At 42.2% G+C, this 26,705-nt stretch overlaps 1 protein-coding gene across 3 annotated transcripts in view; it reads left to right on the forward strand.

Moving 5' to 3' along the window:
- CCSER1 (coiled-coil serine rich protein 1) overlaps nucleotides 1-7,186 on the forward strand; it is a 741,428-nt gene extending 734,242 nt beyond the window's left edge. For 2 of the 3 annotated variants that reach the window (XM_081924900.1, XM_081924899.1), the window contains one exon: nucleotides 6,521-7,186. In XM_081924900.1, coding sequence (XP_081781026.1) covers nucleotides 6,521-7,006 — 486 coding nt within the window. In that variant the 3' untranslated portion in view covers nucleotides 7,007-7,186. The remainder of the gene's footprint in view (nucleotides 1-6,520) is intronic. The other variant, XM_081924901.1, reaches the window with a different exon arrangement.
- Nucleotides 7,187-26,705: the final 19,519 nt, after the last annotated feature.

Consider the following 26,705-nt stretch of genomic DNA (forward strand, 5'->3'; position numbering starts at 1 on the left):
ATTTTTAGGTCATTATTGATCTTGTTAATCTCACATAAAGGAGACTTAAAAAGGTAAAGGTACCCCTGCCCGTACGGGCCAGTCGTGTCCAACTCTAGGGTTGCACGCTCATCTCGCTCAAGAGGCCGTGAGCCGGCGCTGTCCGAAGACACTTCCGGGTCACGTAGCCAACGTGACAAAGCTGCAGCTGGCGAGCCAGCACCAGCGCAGCACACGGAAACGCCGTTTACCTTCCAGCTATAAAGTGGTACCTATTTATCTACTTGCACTTAAGGGTGCTTTCGAACTGCTAGGTGGGCAGGAGCTGGGACCAAACGACGGGAGCTCACCCCGCCGCGGGGATTCGAAACCGCCGACCATGCGATCAGCAAGTCCTAGGCACTGAGGTTTTACCCACAGCGCCACCCGCGTCCCATAAAGGAGACTTACAACTGCTTTAACTTTGGGTGGGTTACACTCATACCCATACATATGGGGCAGAGTCAATTGTTTAAGACCACCTACAAATGTCCAGCTGAGATGCTTAAATCCAGAGTGTAGCTCTTAATTCAGCTTGGTTAGGAGGGAACATCTGAAGATGCCGTCTGCTAAGTCAGAACATTTGCACATGTCCTTTGGATGTTTGTACATGTACAAGCATTTGTTCATATAGCCTCTGTCTCGGGCAAAATGTATTTCCCAGATAGTTGTGGTCTACTATCTGTTGATACCAGGGACATGCCCAGGGACTTTCTGCATGCAGAAGCACTCACCCTCCCGCTTAAATGTGATGCAATGCAAGGAGGTCAAATTGATAAGCAGGGCATTAGAGTTTGTGTCAGTGATGATGATATCAATGAGTTACGTTGGGCTATTTTTGAGAAAAGTGGCAGACCTGAGCATCACTCTCACAACATTCTGATCATGCCTCTGACTGCCGGTGGATTTTGTAAAAAATATTATTACTGCTTCTCTTGCTTGCCTTTTAAATCCTAGTGCAAGACATAAAAATATTCTAATCTTTCTTTGAATGCTGGGATCCGACAGAGTTTGGGGATTTGCAGTGTGACGAGTTATGAGAAAGTTAATTTGAAATGTGATGACAAATAGCAGCAATAACATCCCACAAAATTTCCCCATTTGCTTCAAACGGTGAAAATAGTAGGAAAGATCTCCAGGTGGCTCAAAGAAGTCAACGTATATTAGTGAAAATACAAATAGCAGTGCATTTTTAAGAGGAAATATATTAGAGCTTTCAGCGTTAATCCTTTAAAGTCCATGTTGTTTCTCTTGGTATTTGTTAGAGTAGAACCAGGGGACCTTTGAACCGGTTGCATGAGACCTGCTTATCTAGGAGAGGTTCCTGTGCACCTGGGGCCATGTGTAGATGACCAGACTATGATGGGCAGTGATTGAGACCCATATTACCAGCTCCTACTGGTACAGATGAATTTTCTGCATGGTTGCTTGGACAAAACTGACTCCATGGCTCCATGTGCCAAAATACCTATACTTGCATATAGTGACCATAAAAATGCATATATCTGTGAGATTTTCATATACAAATGCATTATGTAAGGCAGAATCACATTCAGAGCTGTGTTATGTATTAGATTTCAAGCCAACTCAAAAGGCATGGGAACTACCATAGAGTAAGTAACTCATCTGTGCTCTAACCTACTAGTCTGCAATTCTAGTGGGTCATAGCTTGATCCAAGGTAGGTTGCCGCAGAAGCACTACCACCATGCAAATATACAATAAAAGATTAAGAAATGGCTCTCCCAATGTGTTAAGTGGGTCCTGGGGCTGAAATACTATTCCCGTAACCCACTTTGTGCCTGGTAAGCTTTGTTAGGTGGTGAATCTGCCATCTCCTGGCACACTTCCAGTGCTTCACCATATGTGATTTTGATGTACTGTGGTTTTTTTACCAAGCATGGAGGGTATTGATGGAAGGCAGTGTTAGCTGATCAATAGGAGCAGAATTCAGGTGGTTGTAAAAAATGCAGTGATGGTATAGGTGCATCCTAAAATCAATAAAGAAGAGTGGTTCTTAATAAACTAAAATGAAGAACCATTACCCACTCCAGCTAAATTACATTCTGTGTTGGATCGTTCGCAGCACTGGGAACTGGTGAGCATAAAAACAAGATGGTGCAGAAATCAAGCAGTTGACATAGTAACAGATGGAATATAGACCAAGGAGCTGATTTTACTGATTGGTAAATTAGAACAGCAGTTACATAAACTGCCCGGGCCACAAAAGCTGTTTGAAATCATTTAAGTATGGGAAAGTGTTGAATGGTTTCAGTTTTGTCTCCCTTCTTGGAAACATGTTAGATACTTTGCTTTCCTAAGTGTGATGCTCTTCTGGCAATTTTTCAGATTCAAGAAGTAAGTCAAAATGCGTGAACTTGGAAAGGTATGATTGAATGTACTTTGGTGCTTCTTTGGGGGAACCTTATGCGGGTCACATGCCAGTGGTTGGCAGAGTTAGAGGCAGCAATGGGTGACACAATAAATGTTTTACCTTTGTATAGTAGACTAGTTTCTACAGACTCTCTGTATCCCCCATCTAGACAAGCAAGAGGCATTATCAGAGCGCAAGGCTACATTCCAGCCAGGCAAAAGCACTCAGGGTGAGAGGCAGGGCCAGTGGTGTGTGTGTTTTCCCTGGGAGAGTGAGGGAGAACTCCATGGTCCAGACAGACTGACCTGGAAGACTTTGTCCCCTGTGCTGAGGTTTCCCCAGTCCTGTTCTGCAGGCTTAATGTCTTAAGGAAGAAAAGAAGATAGCAGTAAAAGGAAAATCACAATAACCCTTTAAAAATGTAGCGTTCTCAACATCATTTTAGGCATGATTTTAGTGTCTCACAGGATAAGATCCAGAGTCCCCAGGAGTGGAACTCTGATCATGGGCTACTCCTGCTTGAAAGAAGCCATTTTGTGCTGGTTCTTCTTCCTGCCTGCAGACACCCCCAAAGTTGCTCCATAGGCTTATGGCTTATGTTGGAGGTGGTATGGGAGGCTGCAGGGAGAGCTCTCAGGACTTCCTCCAGCAGTATTGCTTTTCAGCCTTTTGGCTAAGATGAAGTGTAGGACTTTCTCCAGCAGAAGATTCTGCTGGATCTCAGTCCCTTCTGCACATGAAAAGAGCCCTTCATTTTGCAGAAAGAAAATTGTAAATAACACAAAACAGTTGAAAGGAGTTCACTTTGAAGACCACTCTGGGGTGAGGACTGAAATTGTCTGCTACTCTTCCAAAATGTTAACAATAAAAGATATACAATTTTCCTCCACTACACAGTTGTCTTCTGGGGTTTTTTCCTGGAAGCTTATTGCAAATGTTTGATCCATTTTGTTGTCATCAACATGTTATCTCAACCAGCAGGACCTGTCTATTGTAGTTCTTTTCATTTTGTTTTGATGTGGTTGTCCCCATTTGCTGCCTCTTGCACCTTTGCTGCTGCTCATACATTTGTGGTAATGTTTGCAAAAGCAAAAAAGAGGCACTGCACCATTACGGCTCCCAAGTGGGTCATCTCCCTGGGATTCAAGTGCCCCCCTTCTCATAGAGCAGGCTTATTTTACAGTATGTGTGGTAGAATACTTCTTGGTATGGCATATTTCCACATACCCTTTACACATATCTATCCCACTAATTCCAATGAAGTGCAGAATATGTCAATTTACATGGAGAAAATAGCTGGAGTAAAGATAAGATTTAGCTTGCATTTATTCACATTCAACAGGATAGAAGTAGGCCCATCCAGTTGTCAGGAACAGGTCAGCAATAAAACACCTGGTGTCAATGAAGTTAACTCGTTATTCAAAGACGGCAAAACAGCTCAAGCCTCAATGAGGCAGTTGCAAGGACTGAAGGTCCCTGCTGTCCTACCTCTCTCTAAGACTCCTCCCCCAGCAACCTGTAGCTCCTTTGCCTTGTCTCTCTTTGCTCCACCCTTTTCATTCCTCTTTGTGTTTTGGGAGTCTGGGGGTGGGTGGGAGAGAGACTCCCTGGCTTCTTCAGCAGCCTGCTTCTCCCCTGCCTCTTGGCCCCCCTCTTCTCCAGCCTCTGCTTCTGCCTCGTGATTCTGGATTGCTCTCTGCCCCAGCCTTTTCCTACTCACTTTCCTACCCTGTTGCTTCATTAGCTTCTATTCCCTCTGACCACTCATCATCGTCCCACCACCAATCTCCTGGCTCTGAGTCTGCTTCCTTGGGGCTTATCCAGCTGGTGCCTCCCACTTCTCCCCTGCATCCAGCCAGTTCATGACACCACTAGACTAATTGAAAGTTGTTTTTTCCTCCCCTTGAAATTGCTTAGCTTTTTCTGACAGTGAGCATCTTCAAAATAAGTCTTAATTTTTTATGTTAGGCAAAATATATCAAGGCTTGAAAGGGCTGGTTCGGGGAAGGGCTATTGTTCAGTGACAGAGCACATGCTTTGCTTCTGGAAGGTCCAAAGTTCAATCCCTGACATCTCCAGGTAAGACTGGAGAAAATTCCTGTCTGAAATCCTGGAGAGCTACTGCCAGTCATTTTAGACCAGCCTTCTCTAGGCCTGTGACCACCACTTGTTTCAGGCTGCAACTCCCATCATCTCCCATCCAGGGTGGTCAATTGATAATGGGTGTAGTTCAACATATCTTTAGGGCACTAAGTTGGGGAAGGGTGTTGTGGTTAATATGGAGCTAGATGGTCCAATGGCCTGACTTGGCACGAGGAATATTTCCTATGCGCTTGGATGAACATTCTTGATAGCTTTACCAAATTGCACCAAAAATGTCTACTGCAGCTCCTTAGAAGTGACTGCTCCACTAAAACATACCCAGCTCTGCAATGAGTGTGCGCCCTTCACTTGCCCAGTGCTTCCAAAATAAATAGCTGTTAATAAAAGCTAAGAAACAATAGAAGTAGAAAACTTACAAAGCATGCAGCTTTGGGGAACTCTGAACTTCAAGCACCGCAGATCAAAGCAGCTTTTGTGGCTTCCTTAGATTTAGTTTCAAGTGGCCGTATCTGAGTTCTTAAAAGAAGCAGAAATGAACACGTCAAAAGACATCCACTGGGCCGGTTTGCACTGAATCTAGGCTAATATTAGTTGGGTTTTTGAAGTATATGTAAATGCCAGATTGAAGTAGCAAACAAATTGGGAAAGGATAGAACAAACGTCCAATTATAGTGCCTAATAACTTAAAGGACAGAGTACAATGGACTCCTGTTACAGCTAGTTCTCACACATGAACCGGAGCTTTAAAATGGTAACGTTACTCTAGCTACTGAGAGGAGACAAACTGAAATGTGCTAATTGCAGTGCGAGTTATGACATACCTTTTAAAGAACTCCCTTGAAAGTTTGCATGGTCTGCATCTGGGGAACGAAGCATATTTAGGCTTCTCTCTGTCACTTCTTTTTTCTCTCAGCCTTTCATGCATGCATAGTTTAAGAGATTAGCATGAATAGATTTTCGAGTTGCGTGTATGAGAACCTGACATTGTGCATTGTGCTGTGTCTTTACAACAGAAGCTTTGCTGGTTGAATTTTACCTTTCAGCAGATGAGTTTTCTTTCTAAAAGGAAGGTTTTTAATGTGTCTTCTCTTGGGGGAGAAACATAATTGCAGGGATGGGACGGAGATTGCATCCTGGTGCTTCTTTCAAATTTAATATGGGTCAGCTTTGTGTGCAAGTGAGGGTTTTCCCTGGAGAACATGGTTGGGACTCTGATCTCAGCTTTGGACCTGTTTTATGTTACAAGGAGGAGGGAGGGCTCCCACTTCACTGTGGCTCAATTTTACTCCTGTTCAAGAATTTATCAGAGTGATAAAATCATGCTATCATGAGGGTAGGATGACTGCTGAGAGTACTTTTTCTAATAATGTCACTAATACCTGGGGGAAGTGCAACATTGGTGTGAGAAGTAGCCTGACCTACCTAATTACTTTCCTTAGAAATTCCATATAGGAAGCTGCCTTATAGCAAGTGAGATTTTATTTTTTTTGTCACTGAGCCTGTATTATTTCTGTGACACAAACTTTGGGAAGAGGCATAGCTCAGTGGAAGAGCATCTGTTTTGCATGCAGAACGTACCAGGTTAAATCCTCTAGGGGAAACTGGTAGAGCATCCATTTGAAATGTTGCAGTGCCACTGCCAGTCAGTGTAAACAATGCTGAGCTAGATGGACCAACAGTCTGATTCAGCAAAGACAGTTTCCTGTGCTCCTAAGACTTACCCAAAAGGTCCCCTGGGTCTGAGAGGGAGATATTTCACATGTTACCTGATGTTATAGCATGCTCTCTACCACTGAACTATCACAGTGACTGCAAAAGTCTTCCATCCTTTGCTTAGTATGCCTAAGGATTTCTGACAGCTTTTGATATTTGTCTCTGTCTAAACCAGCCATCGGTGAAAATGCCTAGTCTGTTGCAAAGCTGCAGACATTACAGGGAACATTTTGCATCCTCCAAGCTGCCTTGCTGTTAATACGTTCTGTTACTAATATTTCATCCCCTCCCTTTTTCTGTTTTCTTTGCCCCAGGCTACATATCTAAACAAAATGGTGAGCCAAACTCTCAACACAAAGGACAGAAAGTCAGCACATACACCCACCGAGGACCATTTTAGATATTTGCCGGGCAACCAAGTAACCTCCCACAAAAGCAAAAGCTGCCAGCTGCCAAGTGTGTGCCTCAGCAGCCTCCTGAAAGAAAAAGAAATCGTGGAGGTTCTCAAGCACACAAGAGAGACTTATGAAGCCCTGACTTCAGAGGTCAGCCAGAACGGCTTAGAAGGAGAAGCGCAAAGTGGCTTGAAGCCGACAGCCAAGGCCGAGAATCTCCCTGTTTTTCCTGGGGCTCCGAAAGATCAATCTCCTGTTCCTCGGCAACATTCCACTTTCATAGGGAGGCTGGGGCAGCCTCCGAGAGGACCAATCTCCTTACACATGTACAGCAGGAAAAACGTTTTTCTTCACCACACCCTTCACACATCTGAGCTTCAGACTTTGGGCCAGCAAGATGGGTAAACGGAGTTGGCACGTATTTATTGAAGACAGAGTCCTACATCTGGCTTAAGGGGCCACGATGCTAATTTAAAACTGACTTTTTAAGTTCTCATCAGCTGCTACCTACATACTGTTTTGAAATTAACTATTGTTGTCTATGAAATCTAGGCGATCCCTGTAAAGTAAGGACTGGGAGTGGGGAGGTGGGAGGCTGGGTGGGGGCGGGGGAGGCTAGCATGACTTAAATGAGTAGTTGAATGTCTTGCGGAATTCACCCGAGTGTGAAATCCTGGATTTAAGGAAGTTGGTGACAAAAGCTCTACTGGCTTCATAGCAAATGGATGGGACCATCTCGATGGAACGTCCAAAAGACGCCCAACGTTTGTGTGTGTGTGTTTCCCTACCGTCAATCACTTGCATACCTAAGATTTCTGAACGCTATGTCAAATATAACATTCTGTTCTTTTAATAATGTTACTGTGAAAGTAGATGTGAGGAATGAATAGAGAATTTAGTAAAAGGGGAGAAAAAGAAACTTCCCCAATGGTACAAATTCAATCGAGGAGGTTTCAACAGTCTGGTTGGTTGTATTTTGGTTTCATTATGTACAGTGAAGCTTTTCTCACTCATCATCAGACCCAGCCTGGTTGCCCTTTCCATCTTGGGCAAGAAGCATAACAGTTTATTGGGATACTTGAATGAGGTCATGAGCCTCCTCCCCACACTTAAAAACCTTTTGAAAAAACCTAATGCAGCTGGCAGAAAATGTGACAGAATGTCCTCATCCTTTGCACAGATTACATGAGATGCAGCAGTGGCCGCCTACTAGAATGGTTTTAAAAGAGGACAAAGTAAAGCAAGGTTATCAATGGCTGCTAGTCATGTTGGCTGTGATCTCTTTCCACTGTTGGAAAGAGGGTTGCTGGGAATCACAAGAACGGAGAGTCTTATAGCACCCAGGTCTTGCTTGTGGAAATTACTTTACCAGGGTGATGAGTGGATTTCCCACACCAGACAATGTGTGTCCAAATGGAAGTTGACCACTTTGTCATGGAGAATGCCGTATGCCATGATGGTGAGTAATATACAATGTCAGTCATACTCAAAGCAGTCCCATTGAAATCAATGGACAAGTACATAAATTTCAGTGGGAAAATTCTGAGTGTGGCTTAGTTGGATATCACTCATTCAGGGATCGATATAATATCTGCAGTGGGATACTACTTCAGTATTTGAGGCCAAGTTCTAGAGTTAGTTTGCCAGGCTTTTTCAGTATCTCTTTAGTTATACTTGTTTTGCTAAATCAGTATGTCAGTAAATAGAAACAGGGGTATTGGATGCCATCAAATTTAAGAAAACAGTGGATTTCGAAAGCTGCATTTACCATTGATAAACCAAAATGCTTTGCAAGAAGAGTGCTTTGCAAGGGGGCACATAATTGTCTTTTTAGCATCATATCATCATAATGGCATACAGAACACTTTTTAAAAGAACCAGAAATGATTCCAGAATAGCATACAAGGTCTTTGTCAATGTCTTTATCAGGCTACTTAGCTAAGGTGGCCAACGGTGGCAATAAGGAATGTTAAGCTTTGTTGAAAACATTGCATTAGATTCTCACCCCCAACTGTTCTATATTCTGTTGAGAAGCAGGTGTGAATATTCAGATCCCCTTGCGTATTTTGACTTGTGAGCAAAAAAGCATTACGTGGAATTTAAAAACACACACATCTAGAACCCTGTTTTCCCGCTGACATGACCTGTGCTGCATTGGATCGTTCTTTGTACCTTTTAACCGTGGGTCAGAATATTCAGTTTTGTCAACTCCTGTCACCACTTGAGAATGGAAATGGGATCCAGTTCACCCTTTCACCAACACCACTCCTGGCTAGGTGATTGGTGCTAATAAACCTGCTCCCGTTGAGTATGTTTCTTGTATATTTTGTGTAGAGCTCCTTATACACCACAATTCTATTCATGTGTTTGGGTGAATGTGGGGGGGGGGGCTTAAAGGGATGTGGGAAAGCGCACACACATCCGCTCCCTCCATGGCTCTGCACATGCTGGCTCATCTTCTGAACTTTGTATATTGTGCATGAAGTGGCAAAGGGAGATTCTAACAGTGTTTAGCTAACTGTGCTTGGAGGTTTCCTTGCCACCAGGACCCTTCATTATTCAGTATGCTTAGTATCAGAACACAGGAAGATCTGCAGTAGAGTCAGCAGAGTCAGCAAGAGTTGGGCCACTGGGAGCGGACCATGCACTCATACCTGCTTCCCACTTTAAGTGTGCATGCATTCACTCCAAATACATGAACAGAGCATCATGTGCATATCCTCAGTCTGGGGATCTAGAAATTGGGATCAATGAGCTTTGATATGCCAACGCAACTTAAGAGCTCAAATTGGAAACGTTTGCTGGAATCAAGAATCATATGAACAGATTGGCAAGATGTTTCTAATTGTAAAAAGCAAATTTTATGAAATGAAACAATATGAATAATGCTGAAATTAATGTTCCAAGGCTGCGCCTTGGAATGAGTCCCATACAAAAAAAAGCGACGCTTAGACTACGTCTGTGTAGGATCGGTGTGAGAATATTGAAAATACTTGATGACAATTCAAGTTGCATACTGTTTTATCAACTTGATGGGAGACATTCATTGTAGAAAATCTGGCAATTGCTGTGCAGCAGAATAATTTAAATAAGTATTGATAAACTTCTTCTTACATAATGCACCGGTATTTCTCTTGGTCACATTGTGGCTACAATTGATAAATACAACTCTGTTGTATTTACAAGGATGCAAGTCCCATTTTATTGAATGGAGGTTATTCCCCTAGCAAGTGTATGTGGGACTGCTGCTTTTGGACTGCCAGCTTACTAGGATTGAATGCCAATGAACATCTTGAGAATAATTTCTGAGTTATATGCATTAAAATGGCGCTGTGAGAATATGAACGCCCTTTGGGTGAGATGAGATGAAAAAATGGTTCAAATATTAGGAGAAAAAGCATTCCATCTCGATCAGACGGTGTGTTACTGTGTGGTTACCACATGTTCACTTGAGAGTATTTTTGGAGTCAGAGTGGTGTAGTGCTTAGAGTGTTGAACCTGGACCAAGAAGAAGAGTTTGGATTTGATATCCCGCTTTATCATTACCCGAAGGAGTCTCAAAGCGGCTAACCTTCTCCTTTCCCTTCCTCCCCGCCCACAACAAACACTCTGTGAGGTGAGTGGGGCTGAGAGACTTCAAAGAAGTGTGACTAGCCCAAGGTCACCCAGCAGCTGCATGTGGAGGAGCGGAGACGCGAACCCGGTTCACTAGATTACGAGTCTACCACTCTTAACCACTACACCACACTGGCTGTGTGGTGCCAGAATTAGTACCTCTACTTGTATGAAACTCACTTACTAGCCTTGGGTCAGTCATGCATTGTCAGCCAATGCAACCTTTGCAGGGTTGCTGTGGGATAAATTGTGGCATTCGTTATAAACAAATAACACATTCTACAAAATAGAGCATTGCAAAAATGCAAATGCAGTTTAAGCAGACAAAGTGATTATGTTTTAGATTCACCCATCTAGATCAGAAAGGGTGGCCTGGTCCATACCTGTAATCATGACGCCACTCTGCTCCACAAGGCAGCATAAAAATCAGTGAAGTGTATTTTTAAAGCATGCTATCAATGGCATGATTTCAGTGTTCAGTTTCATGTTTTCCTCTTCTGTTAATGAAACAAGTAGACTGAAAAATATATTGGCCTACTGTTCATCACGGATTTCAGTCTCAGCTGTGGTAAGAGTTGCCCTATTTCAATTCTGCCCATTTTTTTGATTATCATTCCATAATCAAAGCAATTCTTTCCAGGATTCAAATGCACTATTCTACAAAAATAAAAAATAAAGCTGCATCTTCCATTTTATACATATATAATGCTTGTTTATTTCTCGGCTAGGCACTGTTTGGATTACGTTTTGTAAGCGGGAGGGGGGGATAACTGTCTAAAGCTATGAAAAGGAAATTTCAAAATGCTACTATTTTCTTGACGGGATTTTTTTTTAAGCTAAAAATTATTGGTGAACAATTAAAGCAAGGGATAGCTGCTAGGCTTTTATCCACTTGTAGCTGTTTTGTATCAATATTTTTAGCATTGTTATAGGACTTCTTGTAATACAAACAGGCTGTTTTCTCTCCCACAAGGGTGGCAGCTGTGTACAGTGTACCTAAAAAGCAAAGGTGCTTTTGCAACATCCTCTTGTCTATATTGTAACTCATAAGACAACCTTGTGGAGGCATTCTTTCAATGAATGGATTCCTTTGTACTGAAATCTCTAGTTTTCTAAGACAGTTCTCTGTATAAAAATGATTTATACATCTTTCCAAGGCTGTACATATCCAACCTTCTGACATCACGCAAGGGAAAAGGACTTCTTATTTTTTGGCAGATATGTCTCTCTCTCTCTCTTTCTTTTTTTGGAATATGTCTATAAAACAAAAGCTTAAGTCTTGTAAAACCTCTAAGGCAAATTGCTTCTTCCAGAGCTGCTATCAACGAGTGTGACTTCCAGATCACAATGGCAATGTAATAGATATTTTAAGGAGAAGGGAATCCTTCAGGGAGAGAGAAATGGGTTTCATTTCAGTCAAACACCCTGCATTTTCCCCCTTTCTAAAAGCAAGAAAAGGTCCGGTGCAGATTCTAAACAATCTTTATAAATTAGAAGAGCCGTTTTTATAGAAGTATATCACCATAATAATAATAATAATAATAATAATAATAATAATAATAAGAGTTATTCAGTAAACTCTATGGTGCTACCAGTAACTTATGCTATGTTATAATGGCTTCTAGGGCAGCATACATCCTTACTAGAAAAGTGAAAGTTTATCCTGACCATGTCCGACTGAGAAGACCTTAGTCATGACCTACTTACATCCCACTGAGTGACTTCTGCTAGGGCCTGCCCATTGAAGTATATGTGTAAGCAGAGAGTAAAAAATAGTTCATTCATATTTAGCTTGCCAAGCACTGCACTGGCATACAGGTGAATTTATTCTAGCTACTACAACTAGGATATGAATAGCAATGGATAGATCAAGCTAGGTCCTTTTCATGTCATGTCAGCTTTGCTCAGTCATCAATTCCTTCAGTCCTCATTTGCTATGCAAAAGAAAGCACACACAAAAACCCACGCACACAAACCCTGCATGCAAATTGTACAATTAGTATGCACTTTCCCTGATTCTTCACCTGCAGGAAAACAATGGACAGATCATAATAGGCTATGTATCCGCCAAAAGTAGGCCTCTTTTTTCAGCATTCGCAATGAGCAACTGTTTCCCAGGTTTCAAGCCCATTAAAAATCACTTTCCAAAAATTCCAGATAATGTTTCCAAAGCAAAAAATAAAATAAGGCATGTTGTTCTTAGGTGATGTACAAGCCGCATATGATCTCGTTTATTTCAACCCATCTATCTTTCCTGAAAAGCCTTCTGCCTAATTCCCCAGTCCACCTCCAGAAAACGAAACCAAGTTTCAGTATGCAATACTGCATATACTCGTATTCATTTCTTATTACCTTTAGGATTCCCTTTTCTCACCTGCTCTGTTGCCTTCCTCTACTGTCAAAGAGACTGTAAGCTCCTCGAGGGCAGGGACTATTTTTTATTTTATTTTTGCTTATGTTACCCTGTGAAGTGCAATGTAGATTGATGGTTGTGCATAAATATTAAATGATGCTAATGTGGAGCCACTGAGGGGGACTGATTGTTTCAAAGTTTGTTCAAGCATCACCTGCATTTTCATACATATAGCAAGAAAATAGATTTATACCAGGGTCAGACTATTTGTCCACTATTGTCTTTTCTAGGGGTGCAGAGGCCCTTACAATGTTCCTGGATTACAGTACCCATCATCACTGACCATTGGCCCTGCTGACAGAGTTGGAGTCCCACAAACATCTGCGAGGACACAGGTTTTCCCAGCCCCTGTTTATTCAGAATTGCCATGGCGCTCCAAAATTTCAAACAGAGCTCTTTTTCATCATGTTATACCTACTCCTTTTAACTGGGAAATGCTAAGGACTTACTCAGAGACAATCTGAATGCAAGGCACGTGCTTTACCACTCACCAATGCTCCCAGCCACCCAGGGAAGGTTATAGATAAAAAAAGAATCCTGTGTGGCCTAATTGCATGAGCCATCTTGCAGATAAATTCTTAGACTGAAGTATAATGGCTGCTTTGGCATCGCAGCATCATGACCTGCCACCTCACACTGAGCGCTGCAGCTCATAATTGGACAGATGATTTCTTAATTATTACACACATTGGGTGGATGAGTGTTTAACTATCATGGCTGGCACTTGAGAGCTCACGAAGTCTCCCCACCATCACTGTGGTGGCATGTGTACCATGGAAGGTCTCCGGCCCGGCAAAGAGCCTAAGAGACGTTTGCCATTCAGATTTAGACTTCCCTGATGGAAAATTGGATTTCATGTAGGGTACCAGGCAACAGCAGAGACCCACCAGACATTATAGCAGCATTTCCTATTATATAAACTAAACATACTAATTGATTTGGACAGCTTCATAATGTGATTGTTTTACCCTATGATGATTTAAAATGGCTTGGTCACCACCACCCTTCACAATCTTCCTTTCTAATAGTAATAAAAAATGGCTTGGGTGATGTTTTGCTGCACAGGTGCAACAACACATGTCTCCATCACAGTTTCTCCTCAGTAAAGGTAAAAGTAAAAGACCCCTGGATGACTGAGTTCAGTCAAAGGCGACTATGGGGTTGCAGCGCTCATCTCGCTTTCAGGCCAAGGGAGCCTGTGTTTGTCCACAGACAGCTTTCCAGGTCATGTGGCCAGCATGACTAAACCGCTTCTGGCACAACAGAACACCGTGACAGAAGCCAGAGTGCATGGAAACGCCGTACCTTCCCACAACAGTGGTACCTATTTATCTGCTTGCACTGATGTGCTTTCGAAGTGCTAGGTTGGCAGGAGCTGGGACAGAGCAATGGGAGCTCACTCTGTTGCAGGAATTTGAACCACCAACCTTCCGATCAGCAAGCCCAAGAGGCCCAGTGGTTTAGCCCACAGCACCACCCATGTCCTCAGTACATTAGCCTCAGCACTGGATGCCATTTCGCTTTTGACTTCTGCAGCTGACTATATGATTGGGCCCTTCAGAAGGTCTTTTAAAGATCCCCCCCCCCAAAAAAATCTGTCAATATGTACAAAAAAGGAGGCAGAAAGAGCTGGTGGGCACTAAATATACAGCCCTCCCCCCCTTACCCTTGTCTTGCTAAATTGTCAGGTTTTGTTTTCCACTCCGTTTCCTTAAATAATCCCTACACTTTCTTTTCATGCTTATTATTCTATTATAATAGCACTATACCTTGACACAGTTTTCCCCATCCTCTTACCCAAAATATTCTCCAGGTTGCAAATAATAAAAAAGGAAGAATAAATACAAGTGGGTAACTACTGACATTTCCAGTGTCATTAAACCAAGAAACAAGACAAAACATTGAGCTCGAAATAAGTGAGCAACAGATGTTTTGCAGAAGCCTGATGGAAGGGATAAGAATGACAGATTGGTAGTTTGTTCTCCCTTCTGACGGTAGCAGCACAGCATTGTTCTCAGTCATATGCAATCAAGCAGAGCTTATGAGACATCATGTTCTAGTAAATTAAAAGAAGCAAAAGAATGCTATGACTTAAGGTGGGCGGTTATCTGTAATAGGGGTGCATGAGCAATTTGTTGTCACCCAACCTTACTCCTATCTGGGAGCAAGCAAAGCGATCTTCAAACGGACACTAATGATAATTTAGCTTTAAGGTGGGAAGGGAGTTACTACAGCCAGAGCTGTAGTATTAATCTTCTCTCCCTACTGAATCTGGTGTTTTTGCAAAGTTTCCTTCAGGAACCAACTCACTGAGAACAGGATTACCTTTTCACTTTATTTGAGATCAAAGCATCTGAGGATAGAGTACATTGGATAAAGGGAAGTTGATTTGAGGGAGAGGATTAGAATCCTCTCCACCAGCACCCTTTCTTTGACTTAATTTATTCATATTAAATTTGTATCCTGCCCTTCCTCCTAAAGGAGCCCAGGGTGGCAAACTTCAAAGTCAAAGCTGTACAATTTAAAACAAACAAAAAACATATTTAACTCATTTTGAAAACAATTTAAAACCATCTTTAAACTATAGATTCTTAGAATGTCTCAAAACATGTAAAAGCAATCACATACCCAGTTCCTACTTTCAAGGTTGCCACGGCCATCAAATGCCTGGGTAAAACAGAAATGTCTAAATCTCTCCTGGGAGTCAGTAGCGAGGAAAACAGACACACTTCACCAGGGGCGGCATTCCACAAATGGAGAGCCATCACTGAGAAGGCCCTGTCACAGGTCAATGACAAACAGGCAGCAGCCAGAGGCAGCACCTCTGGATGTGTTGATCTGTGAAATAAAAATTCATGTCTTGCATCATCTTTAGTTGAGACCTCAAGCCACATATTCTTCCCACCCTCCTGGTTGTGCAATGCAGGTTAGTAAAAAGGTTAGTAAAAAGCTCTATCCTTTGCCATGCCCTCTTCCTGTTTCCTTTTCGCCTCTGCTTTACTCTGTAGAAATCTTACTGTGGAGTATCTCTGGTGCAATTGTGGCACTGGTGGGCACTGTAATAGCTGCTAAACCAAAAGAAATCTGAGAACAAGAATCGCCCTGGTGGATTAGGCAAAAGGCCTATCTAGTTCAGTCATGTTCTCACATGACATAGGCCAATCACATACCTAGGTGAAACTCAGAAGCAACAGCATTCTCTCTCCCCCCCCCCCCCGCAGTGTTTTCCTGAAACTTGCATTCAGAAACATACAGCCTCCAATTGTGGGTAAAAAAAGGTGAAGGTAAAGGACATGTGTCTCCATCACAGTTTCTCCTCAGTAAAGGTAAAAGTATAGGACCCCTGGATGGTTAATTCCAGTCAAAGACAACTGCGGGGTTGTGGTGCTCATCTTGCTTTCAGGCCAATGGAACCAGTATTTGTCCACAGACAGCTTTCTAGGTCATGTGGCCAGTATGACTAAACCGCTTCTGACACAATGGGACACTGACGGAAACCAGAGCGCACGAAAACCTTTCTGCCGCAGTGGTACCTGTTTATCTACTTGCACTGGTGTGCTTTTGAACTGCTAGGTTGGCAGAAGCTGGGACAGAGCAACAGGAGCTCACCCTGTTGCAGGGATTCAAACTGCCGACCTTCTGATCGGCAAGCCCAAGAGGCTCAGTGGTTTAGACCCCAGTTCCAACTGTGAATGTAGCTATCTACGGGCTCATGCACACCTTTGTCCCATGATTTCTAGGCAAGGGTCCAATAGGTTCTTCTTTTGTCCCATGACTTTCCATGGGAAAACACAAAATTTACCGCTGAAATGGAACCTACATCAGTTGGGTTTTATGCGGGTTGATGTTTGTTCCGATTTAGCAGTAAGACACAGGTTTTCCTGGGGAAAATAGTGGGACAAAAGAGAAACCTCCCGAACCTGTGCCTAGAAATCACAGGACTAATGGAACTAATTGCAGGACAAAGGGAAGTGTCTTCTGGGTAGCTAATAGCCACTGATTCCTTACCTTCCATGAAACACACAGCACAATCCTATACATGTGTACCCAGAATACGGTCCCATTGAGTTCACTGAGACTAATGAATTCATTATGGCAAAAAATTTGGCACAAACATTTATGGACTGGACTTTGTCAGATGAATTATGCGTTAATTCTGTTTTGTTAAAAGCATTTTCTGCCTGCCAGAGTTCTACCTCCTGAACTACTGAAAAAGCAGTGCCTTTCTTTGCATCTGATCACTTTAAACTTTCATACAGGGTACATATAAACAGATAACAGTGATATATGGGTGTTCTGTGTGGTCACTTGGGTATATTATAAGACATTTAAAAGGAGGGGAGCGGAAGGTCAAACAGATTTCTTAAGCTGCATCACAGAATGGTGTGAACAGTATAGGTTCTTTTGAACACTTTGACAACATTACTTCATAATTATTTTCTTTAGAGATTTTTAAAATAAAAGATTTAAGGTTTTTCCAACATGTTTCATTAGGACCACTTCCACAGAAGTCATCTGTGGACTGCAGTGTTGCTGTTTTTGAAAAAACAGCAAGCATCTAAAGTACAGTAAAGTAAAGATAAATTGCTTAAAATTGGCTACCCGAAATTATTTTACTTTTTTAAAATGGTTTTGCTTTTCTTGATTAACATCACACTTGCCATACCAGTCATGTAAAACTATGCCTGGATTCTCAGGAGAGTGTGCATAGGATTGCAGCCCTAACTTATCAGCACGGCATGTCTTTGTCCTCTCATTCCATTTTAAAACATTATAGTTCTTAGCTGAATGCTATACAAAAATTAGGAGCTGCTCATTCTATTGACTTTTAGATAGCATGTTCCTGCATGGTCTATTCAGTTCTGCAGTGGGCTAATACTCAGCCAGACTGTTTTCATTTTCAGCATGGCTGTTCTATTGATTTAACTGCGTTTGAGCACTACACACAGCAATGGACTCTCAACTTACTGCTCAGGGGTAGCCAGAAATCTAAGATCTTCAGGATAATACTCTGCAAATACACAATGAAAATATATGACTTTTTGAGAACTCTGAAGTACACTAAGGATTTGAATTGCTAGACAATGACCCACTTTAGATATATAATGCTAGACAATTCTAGTTGTGGTTATTCCACAGACTGAGAAACAAGGATGTGACAGAGTGTACAGAAAGTGCAGCCTTGTCCTTCAACCTTACATGATTGCAGTTCTATTAGGGGACAATACCCAGACAGGACTATTCAGGGTTTGGTTTTTTGTAAACCTCTTTGAAGTTTTCCCCCTACAATCAAGTGGTATTTAGATTTCATGAAATAAACAAATGACTATGGCACAGATAGTGCAACTTGCCCAGAGATGGAAAGAAGATAAAGTCCCTTCCAGTGAAGAATGGAAGATTTACATTGATGGATTGTGCCAAAATTGCAAAAATGACCAGAAGAATCAGAAATCAGGAAGGCTGGAATTTCAATAAGGAATGGGGAATTTTTTAATGATTTATCTTAAAATCCATTGTAAACAGCTAAAATGTTAGTAGGATTGAAATAACACTTGTAGTTTAAAAGTGATTCTTGGGCATAATGGAGATGTAAAAGATGTGGATTGTCATAAAAGATGCAGGAGGAAATGATTAACAAGAGGACCCACAAAGGAGAGGAGGGAATTCCAGGAGATTCTTTGGAATCTTGTCTATATGTTGTATGTTGGATATGTGATTCTAAAACTTGAAGTACAAATTGCTTAAGGACTCATGGCAGAGGTGCGACTTTAATCAAAGGCCAACATTGCATTTTATAAGGTCTCGAGACCCACTGAAATTTAAGAGGTTCTCAAAGATAGCCTTGGTCTTATGCATCATTCATTCTACTTCTCTCCTTCCTGTTTGACACAAGCTGCTCTTCATTATGTAGTTGTGCATGGATGCTTAAATAGGATGAGCTGTCTCAAATGGGTATCTTGTACCCATCTGCAGAAAACTGTAATAGGGATACACAAATCCATCAACTTCAGTTTCGAATTTTTTTATAATATTTAGTTCAGTTCTCCACATTAGTTTATTCTTGTTTTTTAAGTCCATACATAAATTCATTGAGACTCTGGTGTGCATTGCTCCTTGTAACTTTTTTTAATGCAATTTTGCTTAATATTGACTTTCTTTTAGAATGCCACATCATATTATTTTCCCAGTCACATGTATTTAATGCCCCACCCCCCTAATACACCCATCTTGATACATATTAACTGGCTGGAGAACTGCATCACAAAGTTCTGAGAAGCGCAAATTTCAAAGGATAGCTGTGTTTAGGTCTGTAAAAGAATCCAATACTCCCTCAAAATTATGAATGGGTCAAATCTTGAACAGAGTGTACTATTGATATATGAAGTGAAGCTAAAGTTGACTTTCAGACGTCTTCCTGATCTCTGAATTGTTGCATCCTAACATTATCAGTGGAGGGACACAGGTGGCGCTGTGGGTTAAAGCCTCAGCGCCTAGGACTTGCCGATCGAAAGGTCGGCGGTTCGAATCCCTGCGGCGGGGTGCGCTCCCGCTGCTCGGTCCCAGCGGCTGCCAACCTAGCAGTTTGAAAGCACCCCCAGGTGCAAGTAGATAAATAGGGACCGCTTACCAGCGGGAAGGTAAACGGCGTTTCCGTGTGCGGCTCTGGCTCGCCAGAGCAGCGATGTCACGCTGGCCACGTGACCCGGAAGTGTCTCCGGACAGCGCTGGCCCCTGGCCTCTTAAGTGAGATGGGCGCACAACCCCAGAGTCTGTCAAGACTGGCCCGTACGGGCAGGGGTACCTTTACCTTTAACATTATCAGTATGATAAGTTTTGCCCTTTTACATCTGTTTTAAAACCAACATTTCAAAATAAAAAATGCAAAAAGAAGGGAAAGGCCTTGTAGTAACTGATATGCTGTATGACTTGATTGTTTAAGATGCCGTGTCTTAAAATATGGACAGTAAAACCAGAGAAGTTAAAATCAGTGGAAGTTTTAACACTGACTTTAGATGGTCATAGGTTGCATGAAGCAACTTCACTCTGGTTGTTCTATGAAGGAATGGGAGCTCGTGTGTATGCAGAGTTCCACGGGCAGCAATGGCTCTCCATTCACTTCAGTGGAAAAGCACCTTCTGTGTGTGTACCTGCCCCCTCTGGTGAAGAGAATGGGAACAGCCATTTGTATAGAGGTTCCAAGAGCACAGAAAGGGGTCTGGCCTGGAACAATTGTTCGTAAAAAAAAATGGCCGAGCAGCACCATATTGAATTCTTCTTCCGCATCTTAAGAAACAGAATTAAATGAGTTGTTCTAAACTTTTAGTGAAATGATAAAACTCTAATCATGGATTTCTTTCCCTGGCATTATTTTATGGATCATTTAGTTATTATTATTATTAACAGTTGGCATGAACTTGTAAGTAAATGATTTTCTGTCAATTATAGTCTATTCATGGTAGGTTTGAGGGGAGAAAACAAAGATGCTATTTCTGGATGTTCAAAAACAAAGTTTCTGTTATGATAATACCTGATTGTCAAGCAGAACTCTGGCATTCATGTATTAAAGGGTGGTTGTTGTCATTTTTCTGTTCTAAATGGGTTTTATTTAGTTATTTTTTTCTTTTATCTCAAAATGAAAACTGTTTAATAAAAATTCTGTACTACTTTTGTTTTGCTCTCCTTTCTCTCTTTCAAATAATTGTGATTGCAGAAGCATAGAGTCAATGAACTGAGATCAGAGGCATTGTGTGATGTTTGGTTTTAACTTTCAGCAATAATTAATGAAGGAAAATGAACAAGGGACACCATAGATGATCCCAAAGTCGGCCACTCCAAATGAGGCTGTCCAGCCAGTTGCCCCCCAGACACAGAAATTCATGAAACATCATAGATAGAACATACAAAAGAATCATCAACAGCACAATCTTATCCATGTCTACTCAGGAGTCCCACTGAGTTCAATGGAGCTCGGTTCTAGGCAAGCGGGTATAGGATTATATCCTAAGTATAATCAACATGATACCTCTCTCTCTTTGAAATGGCCCTTAATTACTCACAACTGAATGTGTTATCTGACTCCATTTGAAATACTTGTGCCTGCAATGATAACAGGCATATGAAAGTTCAATGCAAGAACTTTACACATAGAGAAGGAAAACGTTCATCCTAAACCTCCAGTGCCTTGTGGCTATATTCATCCATGAGAAAGGCTTTGGGAGTAAAAGCTGAGGAAAAAATTGTGCCCACTCTCTTGCAGGACATCTTTGGAAGAAGGAAAGGCTACACAAATCTGGAGTGGAGCCCCTAAGAGGTTGGATGGTGCCTTGTACACCACCTTCCGGCAACTCCTGCAGTCAAGCTGGTGTCCTACGTATTGCTCTGCTTTCCTTCACATCACATCAGCAAGGCCAAGAGTGGGGTCTTGTCATATGGGCAGTGCAGGGCCTCCGTACGCACTGACCGGAATTGTGCTTTGGAGAAGTCACTTTGGTACTGCTAATGCAGCAAAAAACAACGTGGGTGACAGCAGTTATGTGTTACTGGTCTCTGCAGCCACGGCATCTGGTGTGATTCTCCAGCAGTTTGACTTCACCCCAGGTGGTGCACTCCTTTTGTCATTAGAGACAGACGGGTGTCAGTGATGACAAGACCACACGTAAGCCACCATCTCATACAGCAGTCATGAATCTGCAGGTGTCAACCCAACCTAATTCAACAGGCTTGCCAGACTTGACATATTTTAGGGGTAGCCAATGTGGTGCCATTCAGATGTTGTTGTGCCTCAACTCACATCAGTCCCAGCTTGCATGATCAGTTGTTGGAAATGATGGGAACTGTCGTCCAACAACATCTGGAAGTCACAGTATTGATTACCCCTGAGAGATTATCTATCCCAACGGTGCATTTATGGAGCTCTACTAAGCAAAGAGCTCTATGTGAGCAGAAGCTGTCCTAGGACTCAGCTATACAGCTGCAAATAAAACATTTTAATTGTGTTTTAAGTGCAATATACAATGTGACACTAGATGGCAATGGTGAGCCTTGTGGAAAATTCAATGTATTTTTTAATTTAATTTTATTTTTTAAAACTTTTTCAAAGCGGTTTTTATATGTCTCTAAATTCCACCCTGGTCTTCCTCCTTCAGAACACTGAAGCATATAAAAATGGCTGGGATATTGATTTGTTTTTTATGGTTCTCAAGGACAGCACCTTAAATAATCCACCAGTCCTTTTTAATAAAGCAAATATCCGGGCTAGATATTAATCTTCATATTCTACAGCTGGTAGGCAGCTGTCTAGTAAAGTGACATTTGATTTCAATTAATTGCTATATTTAAGGGAACTTTGGGGAACCATACTTTTAATACAAAGGGATTTGGGTTGGCTTATTTCCCTCACTTGTTTGTGTTAATCTTCATAGTAAGGTTAGGAAACATTGGCTAAGTTTATAAGACAATGTTAATTGGTCTGCCCCCCCCCCATTCTCTTTTATTCTCCACTATAAATAACTATGGGTTCATTTACAAGCACTTTCCATGTCTAAGTACTCAATGGAGTGCTGCAAAATGAACCTGCAATTTAAGTGTGAAAATCAGAGCCCACTCAGAAACTAAGGCCTCTAACCTATTGTTATGGTTTCTAATTTAGTTCTCAGTTACCGGTACATTGTGCTCATTTGAAATGGTTGTGTTGCTGGAAGCACATAAATCATTTGCTCTCACTTGTGAATATTGTTTAAACTAGAGGTGGGCAAACATTTTTACCCCGAAGTGCTAAATTTCTACATGTCATAGGGTGAGAAGCAAAAGCAGGGAAAGCAATGGATGTGGCTCTTATCTTTATACAGGAGATCACATCCAAACCATGCAGAAATTAGAGGAGTCCTCCCCTCATGTGTCTCCATTCCTCATCCAAGCAGCATTGTATATCATGCACAGTGTCCAGCTCTATTGAGCAGTACAAAGGACCATCAGAAACCAGGATCAGTAAAAAGTATGGGGTTCTCTTTTAAAGGAGAGTTAAGCCCCACCTTCCCTGGAAGTCTCATGATGACCTGGAGATTTCCAGTGAAAACTGTAAGACCTACAAGCTCTGGATGTCCCCACTATCTGCCCAGGTCTGGGTGTGCAGTTCGCACAAGATGTGAGTTATTACAGTTCCAAACTGGCTAAAGCACTTCAGTAGGCAGCTCAATTACTTCTAATGGACTTACGTCACTCGCTTCAAAATGTGGCAATCCAGCCCTGTGAGGTTTGGTATTCTGCTGGTTGGGGGCAATGGACCACTGCCCTGAAGTCCTGGACTAAGGACACCACTGTTGGTGGGGGTAAAGAATCGGCAAAGGGAAATTGGTAGGCAGGAGAAGGATTAAGTGCCAAAGGGCTTTCAAAGCTGCTGCTGTTTGCACCCGTGTCTCTCAAGAGACATAGGACTTCAGTTCCAGGGATGAAGTCAAACCACTATGTTAGCAGCACCAAAGTGATCTCCCCAGGGCACAAGCCTGGGCAGTGTGTATGGAGGTCCTGGGCTGCCTGGATGAAACAACCCCATCATGGCCTCACTGATGAGATCCAAAGGAAAGCAGAGCAATACATTTGGCACCAACCTGACTGCAGGAGTTGCAGGAAGGAGGCATACAAGACGGCATCCAACCGTCTTAGGGTATCCGGCTCCAGATTTGTGTAGGGTTTATTCCTTAGCCTTTTATTTCCCTGCAGGGCAGTGGGGGTTTAGGATCAGAATTTTCCTTCTCCTAGAAGGTTGACGAGCCCCATCTGCCCCTTCAAAGCAGTGAAGGGCATGTGATGAATGGAAGATAAAAAAAAATAACAAATGCAATATCAATCAACACAACATAAAATAGCAAAATCATGAAATACCTGCCAATCAGATTGGACGTAGGCTCGTGAGCTGCATTCGTAATCTCAAACACAGGTGCAGCTTCCTAGAATTCCACCTCTCACTTGGAAACCAGTCTCTCTCTCTCTCTCTCTCTCTCTCTCTCTCTCTCTCTCTCTCTCTCTCTCTCTCCCTCCCTCATGTTCCAGCCACCCACCTAGGAGCCAATCACTGCTGGGGGAGTTTTGGGGAAACCAGAGGGGAAGATCTGTAGTACTGAAACTCCTGCTTCAGTGGGAAGACCACAGTATGACACCAGTGTCCAGGTTACAACCTGACAACCAAAACTGCAGCTAAAGATTCAGCCATTCCCTCCAACCTGCCATCAGTGGAGCACATGCCCTCGGAGGGGAAGAGGTGTAGCTCAGTGGTAAAACATCCCTGGCATCTCCAGGTAGGTCTGGGAATCCTGGAGAGCTGCTTCCAAACCACACTGACCTAAGCTGGACAAATGGCCTGGTGCTCTAAGTCAGAAGCTTCGTCTGTTGTATAATGTTCATGCCACACAGTTTTCTCAGTACTGGTAATTTTGTCAGTGCTGTTGATTTCATCTGCATAGTCCAACATCTTACTTCCTTGCATGAATTACAAATTACAGCATCGTCAGGAGAGAAAGTTAGCAAGCTGGGGACACAGAGGAATATATAACTCTTCCCAGCCCACCCCTCCTCCACACAGACACATCTGTTTTAAAGTTAGTTACCTCTTTTCCCAAGTCGTGCATCTTACAGTCACGCATGGTAATGTCATTTTAACAATAGATGTAAAATTTAATATTACTCTCCTCAAACTGCTTCAGCAAGTGGGCGTCTTTTCTAGAAGGCTCTATAATCACCTTCCTTTTTTGAAGGCTTCTTTTAGCAACTGTAGGACAGTTTGTCTTCTTCCCCATGCACTAACTGATTTTTTTGGGTGGGTGGCTTTTTTTGGGAGTGAAAGGTAACTTTCTAAAAAGGCTTCCTGCTGTCCACTGATCCTGTACCAGTTAACAAAGAATAATAATAATGGAAGAAGACTGGAAGAAATTCAAAGACTATTTACAGAAATATGGCAAAATTAAAGAAGTTTAAAAAGAGACTGGTATTAAACAACTTGACTTTTGCATAAGCTGTTTTTAGATTATGTGTAATATTCTTTTATGAAAAAGCAGGTAATGTTAATTCAGAAGGATTTGCTAAAACAACAAATTAAAATAGAATGCAAAAAGGGAGGCAAGAGGAAGTCAAAGAAACAAGTTAATGAAAGGACAGTTTGGAAAGTTTTATGTGCTGTTTTCTTTTCTTTTTCTTCTTTTTTCCCCTCACTTTTTATATAAGTTTGATTGTGGTTTTTATTTTACTTGTTCTGTATTTTTTCTTTTTTGTATTTGTGTAGCGTGTAGTGGTTTTTGTTGTTATTGTTAATCAAAATTCCAATAAATATTTTTTAAAAAAGAATAAATAATAATAATAATAGTAATAATAATAATAATAATAATAATAATAATAATAATAATAATATTTATTATTTATACCCCGCCCATCTGGCTGAGTTTCCCCCGCCACTCTGGGCAGCTTCAAATCAAGTGTTAAAAGCTATACAGCATTAAATATTAAAAAACTTCCCTAAACAGGGCTGCCTTCAGATGTCTTTTAAAAAGAAGATAGCTGCTTATTTCCTTCACATCTGAAGGGAGGGCGTTCCACAGGTCGGGCGCCACTACCAAGAAGGCCCTCTGTCTGGTTCCCTGTAACCTCACTTCTCGTAATGAGGGAACCGCCAGAAGGCCCTCGGTGCTGGATCTCAGTGTCCGGGCTGAACGATGGGGGTGGAGACGCTCCTTCAGGTATACTGGGCCGAGGCCGTTTAGGGCTTTAAAGGTCAGCACCAACACTTTGAATTGTGCTCGGAAATGTACTGGGAGCCAATGCAGATCTCTCAGGACCGGTGTTATGTGGTCCCGGTGGTCACTCCCAGTCACCAGTCTAGCTGCCGCATTCTGAATTAATTGAAGTTACCAGGTCACCTTCAAAGGTAGCCCCACGTAGAGCGCGTTGCAGTAGTTCATGTGGGAGATAACTAGAGCATGCACCACTCTGGCAAGACAGGCAGGTAGGGTCTCAGCCTGCGTACCAGATGGAACTGGTAGACAGCCGCCCTGGACACAGAATTAACCTGTGTCTCCATGGACAGCTGTGAGTCCAAAATGACTCCCAGGCTGTGCACCTGGTCCTTCAGGGGCACAGTTACCCCATTCAGGACCAGGGAGTCCCCCACCAGGGATGCCACCCTCCAGAAGCATCAGCAGATCTACAAATCTCATGAGTGAGGAACCTGTGGCTCTCTCCATAGGTTGATGTACTCCCAGCTCCCATCAGCCCTAGCCAGCAGGGCCAATGGTCAGGGATGATGGATGCTGCAGTCTGAAACATCTGGAGGGATACAGATGTTAACACAATTTGCATCTGTCTGGATGCTTTTCCATTGTCCTAAAACGGAACAAGATGTGAGAACATTCTCAGAAAAGTATGCCGCCTTGACTGCTATCCAAAGATCAAGGGGAAAAGGAAATGTATGCTTTCCTCAAATCATTTTCTGTAAAGGACCCCACTGGAGTTTCATAGGATCAGTGAAAACTCAAGGCAATATGATGCTCAGGACAGCAAATAGTAGTAAAAATAAAAATGAAATAAGGAACTGCAACCTGAAACTTGGGTTTGTTTTGTTTTTCCTTGTTTTTATTATTTTGAACAAGCTCCTACACCTTGAATAGCTGTGTAGCAGCAGAGAAGGAAATTTCTGCAGGTGTAGATTACAAGACCTGCTAACCTCCTGAAATCCCTACATCTCCTGCTACAAAATGACTGAATGAGCAGGAGCCCTGTCCTTGTTTGCATCGGCCCACCTTTCATACCTAGGCTTGCCTCTGTTGTCCCTTTTTAAAATAAGGTGTTCTGCAAAGCTAGCTTTTCAACATGAAAACGACAAGCAAATGCATGATCTGAATCCATCTCCCGAACAAGAAACATGGAATTTCCAAGTGACATTCCACATATAAAACTCAACTATATGAAGTGTGATTATTCAGTTAATGACACCAGTCAATATCCCTGCATTGTTGGCATCGTGACTAATTCAGGTGCTTTTCACACAGTATCTGCGTAAAACTTCATTCATTTATTTTATATTAGCTCAAC

Source organism: Podarcis melisellensis (assembly GCF_964234715.1).
Source record: "Podarcis melisellensis genome assembly, chromosome: 9".
Taxonomy (NCBI): domain Eukaryota; kingdom Metazoa; phylum Chordata; class Lepidosauria; order Squamata; family Lacertidae; genus Podarcis; species Podarcis melisellensis.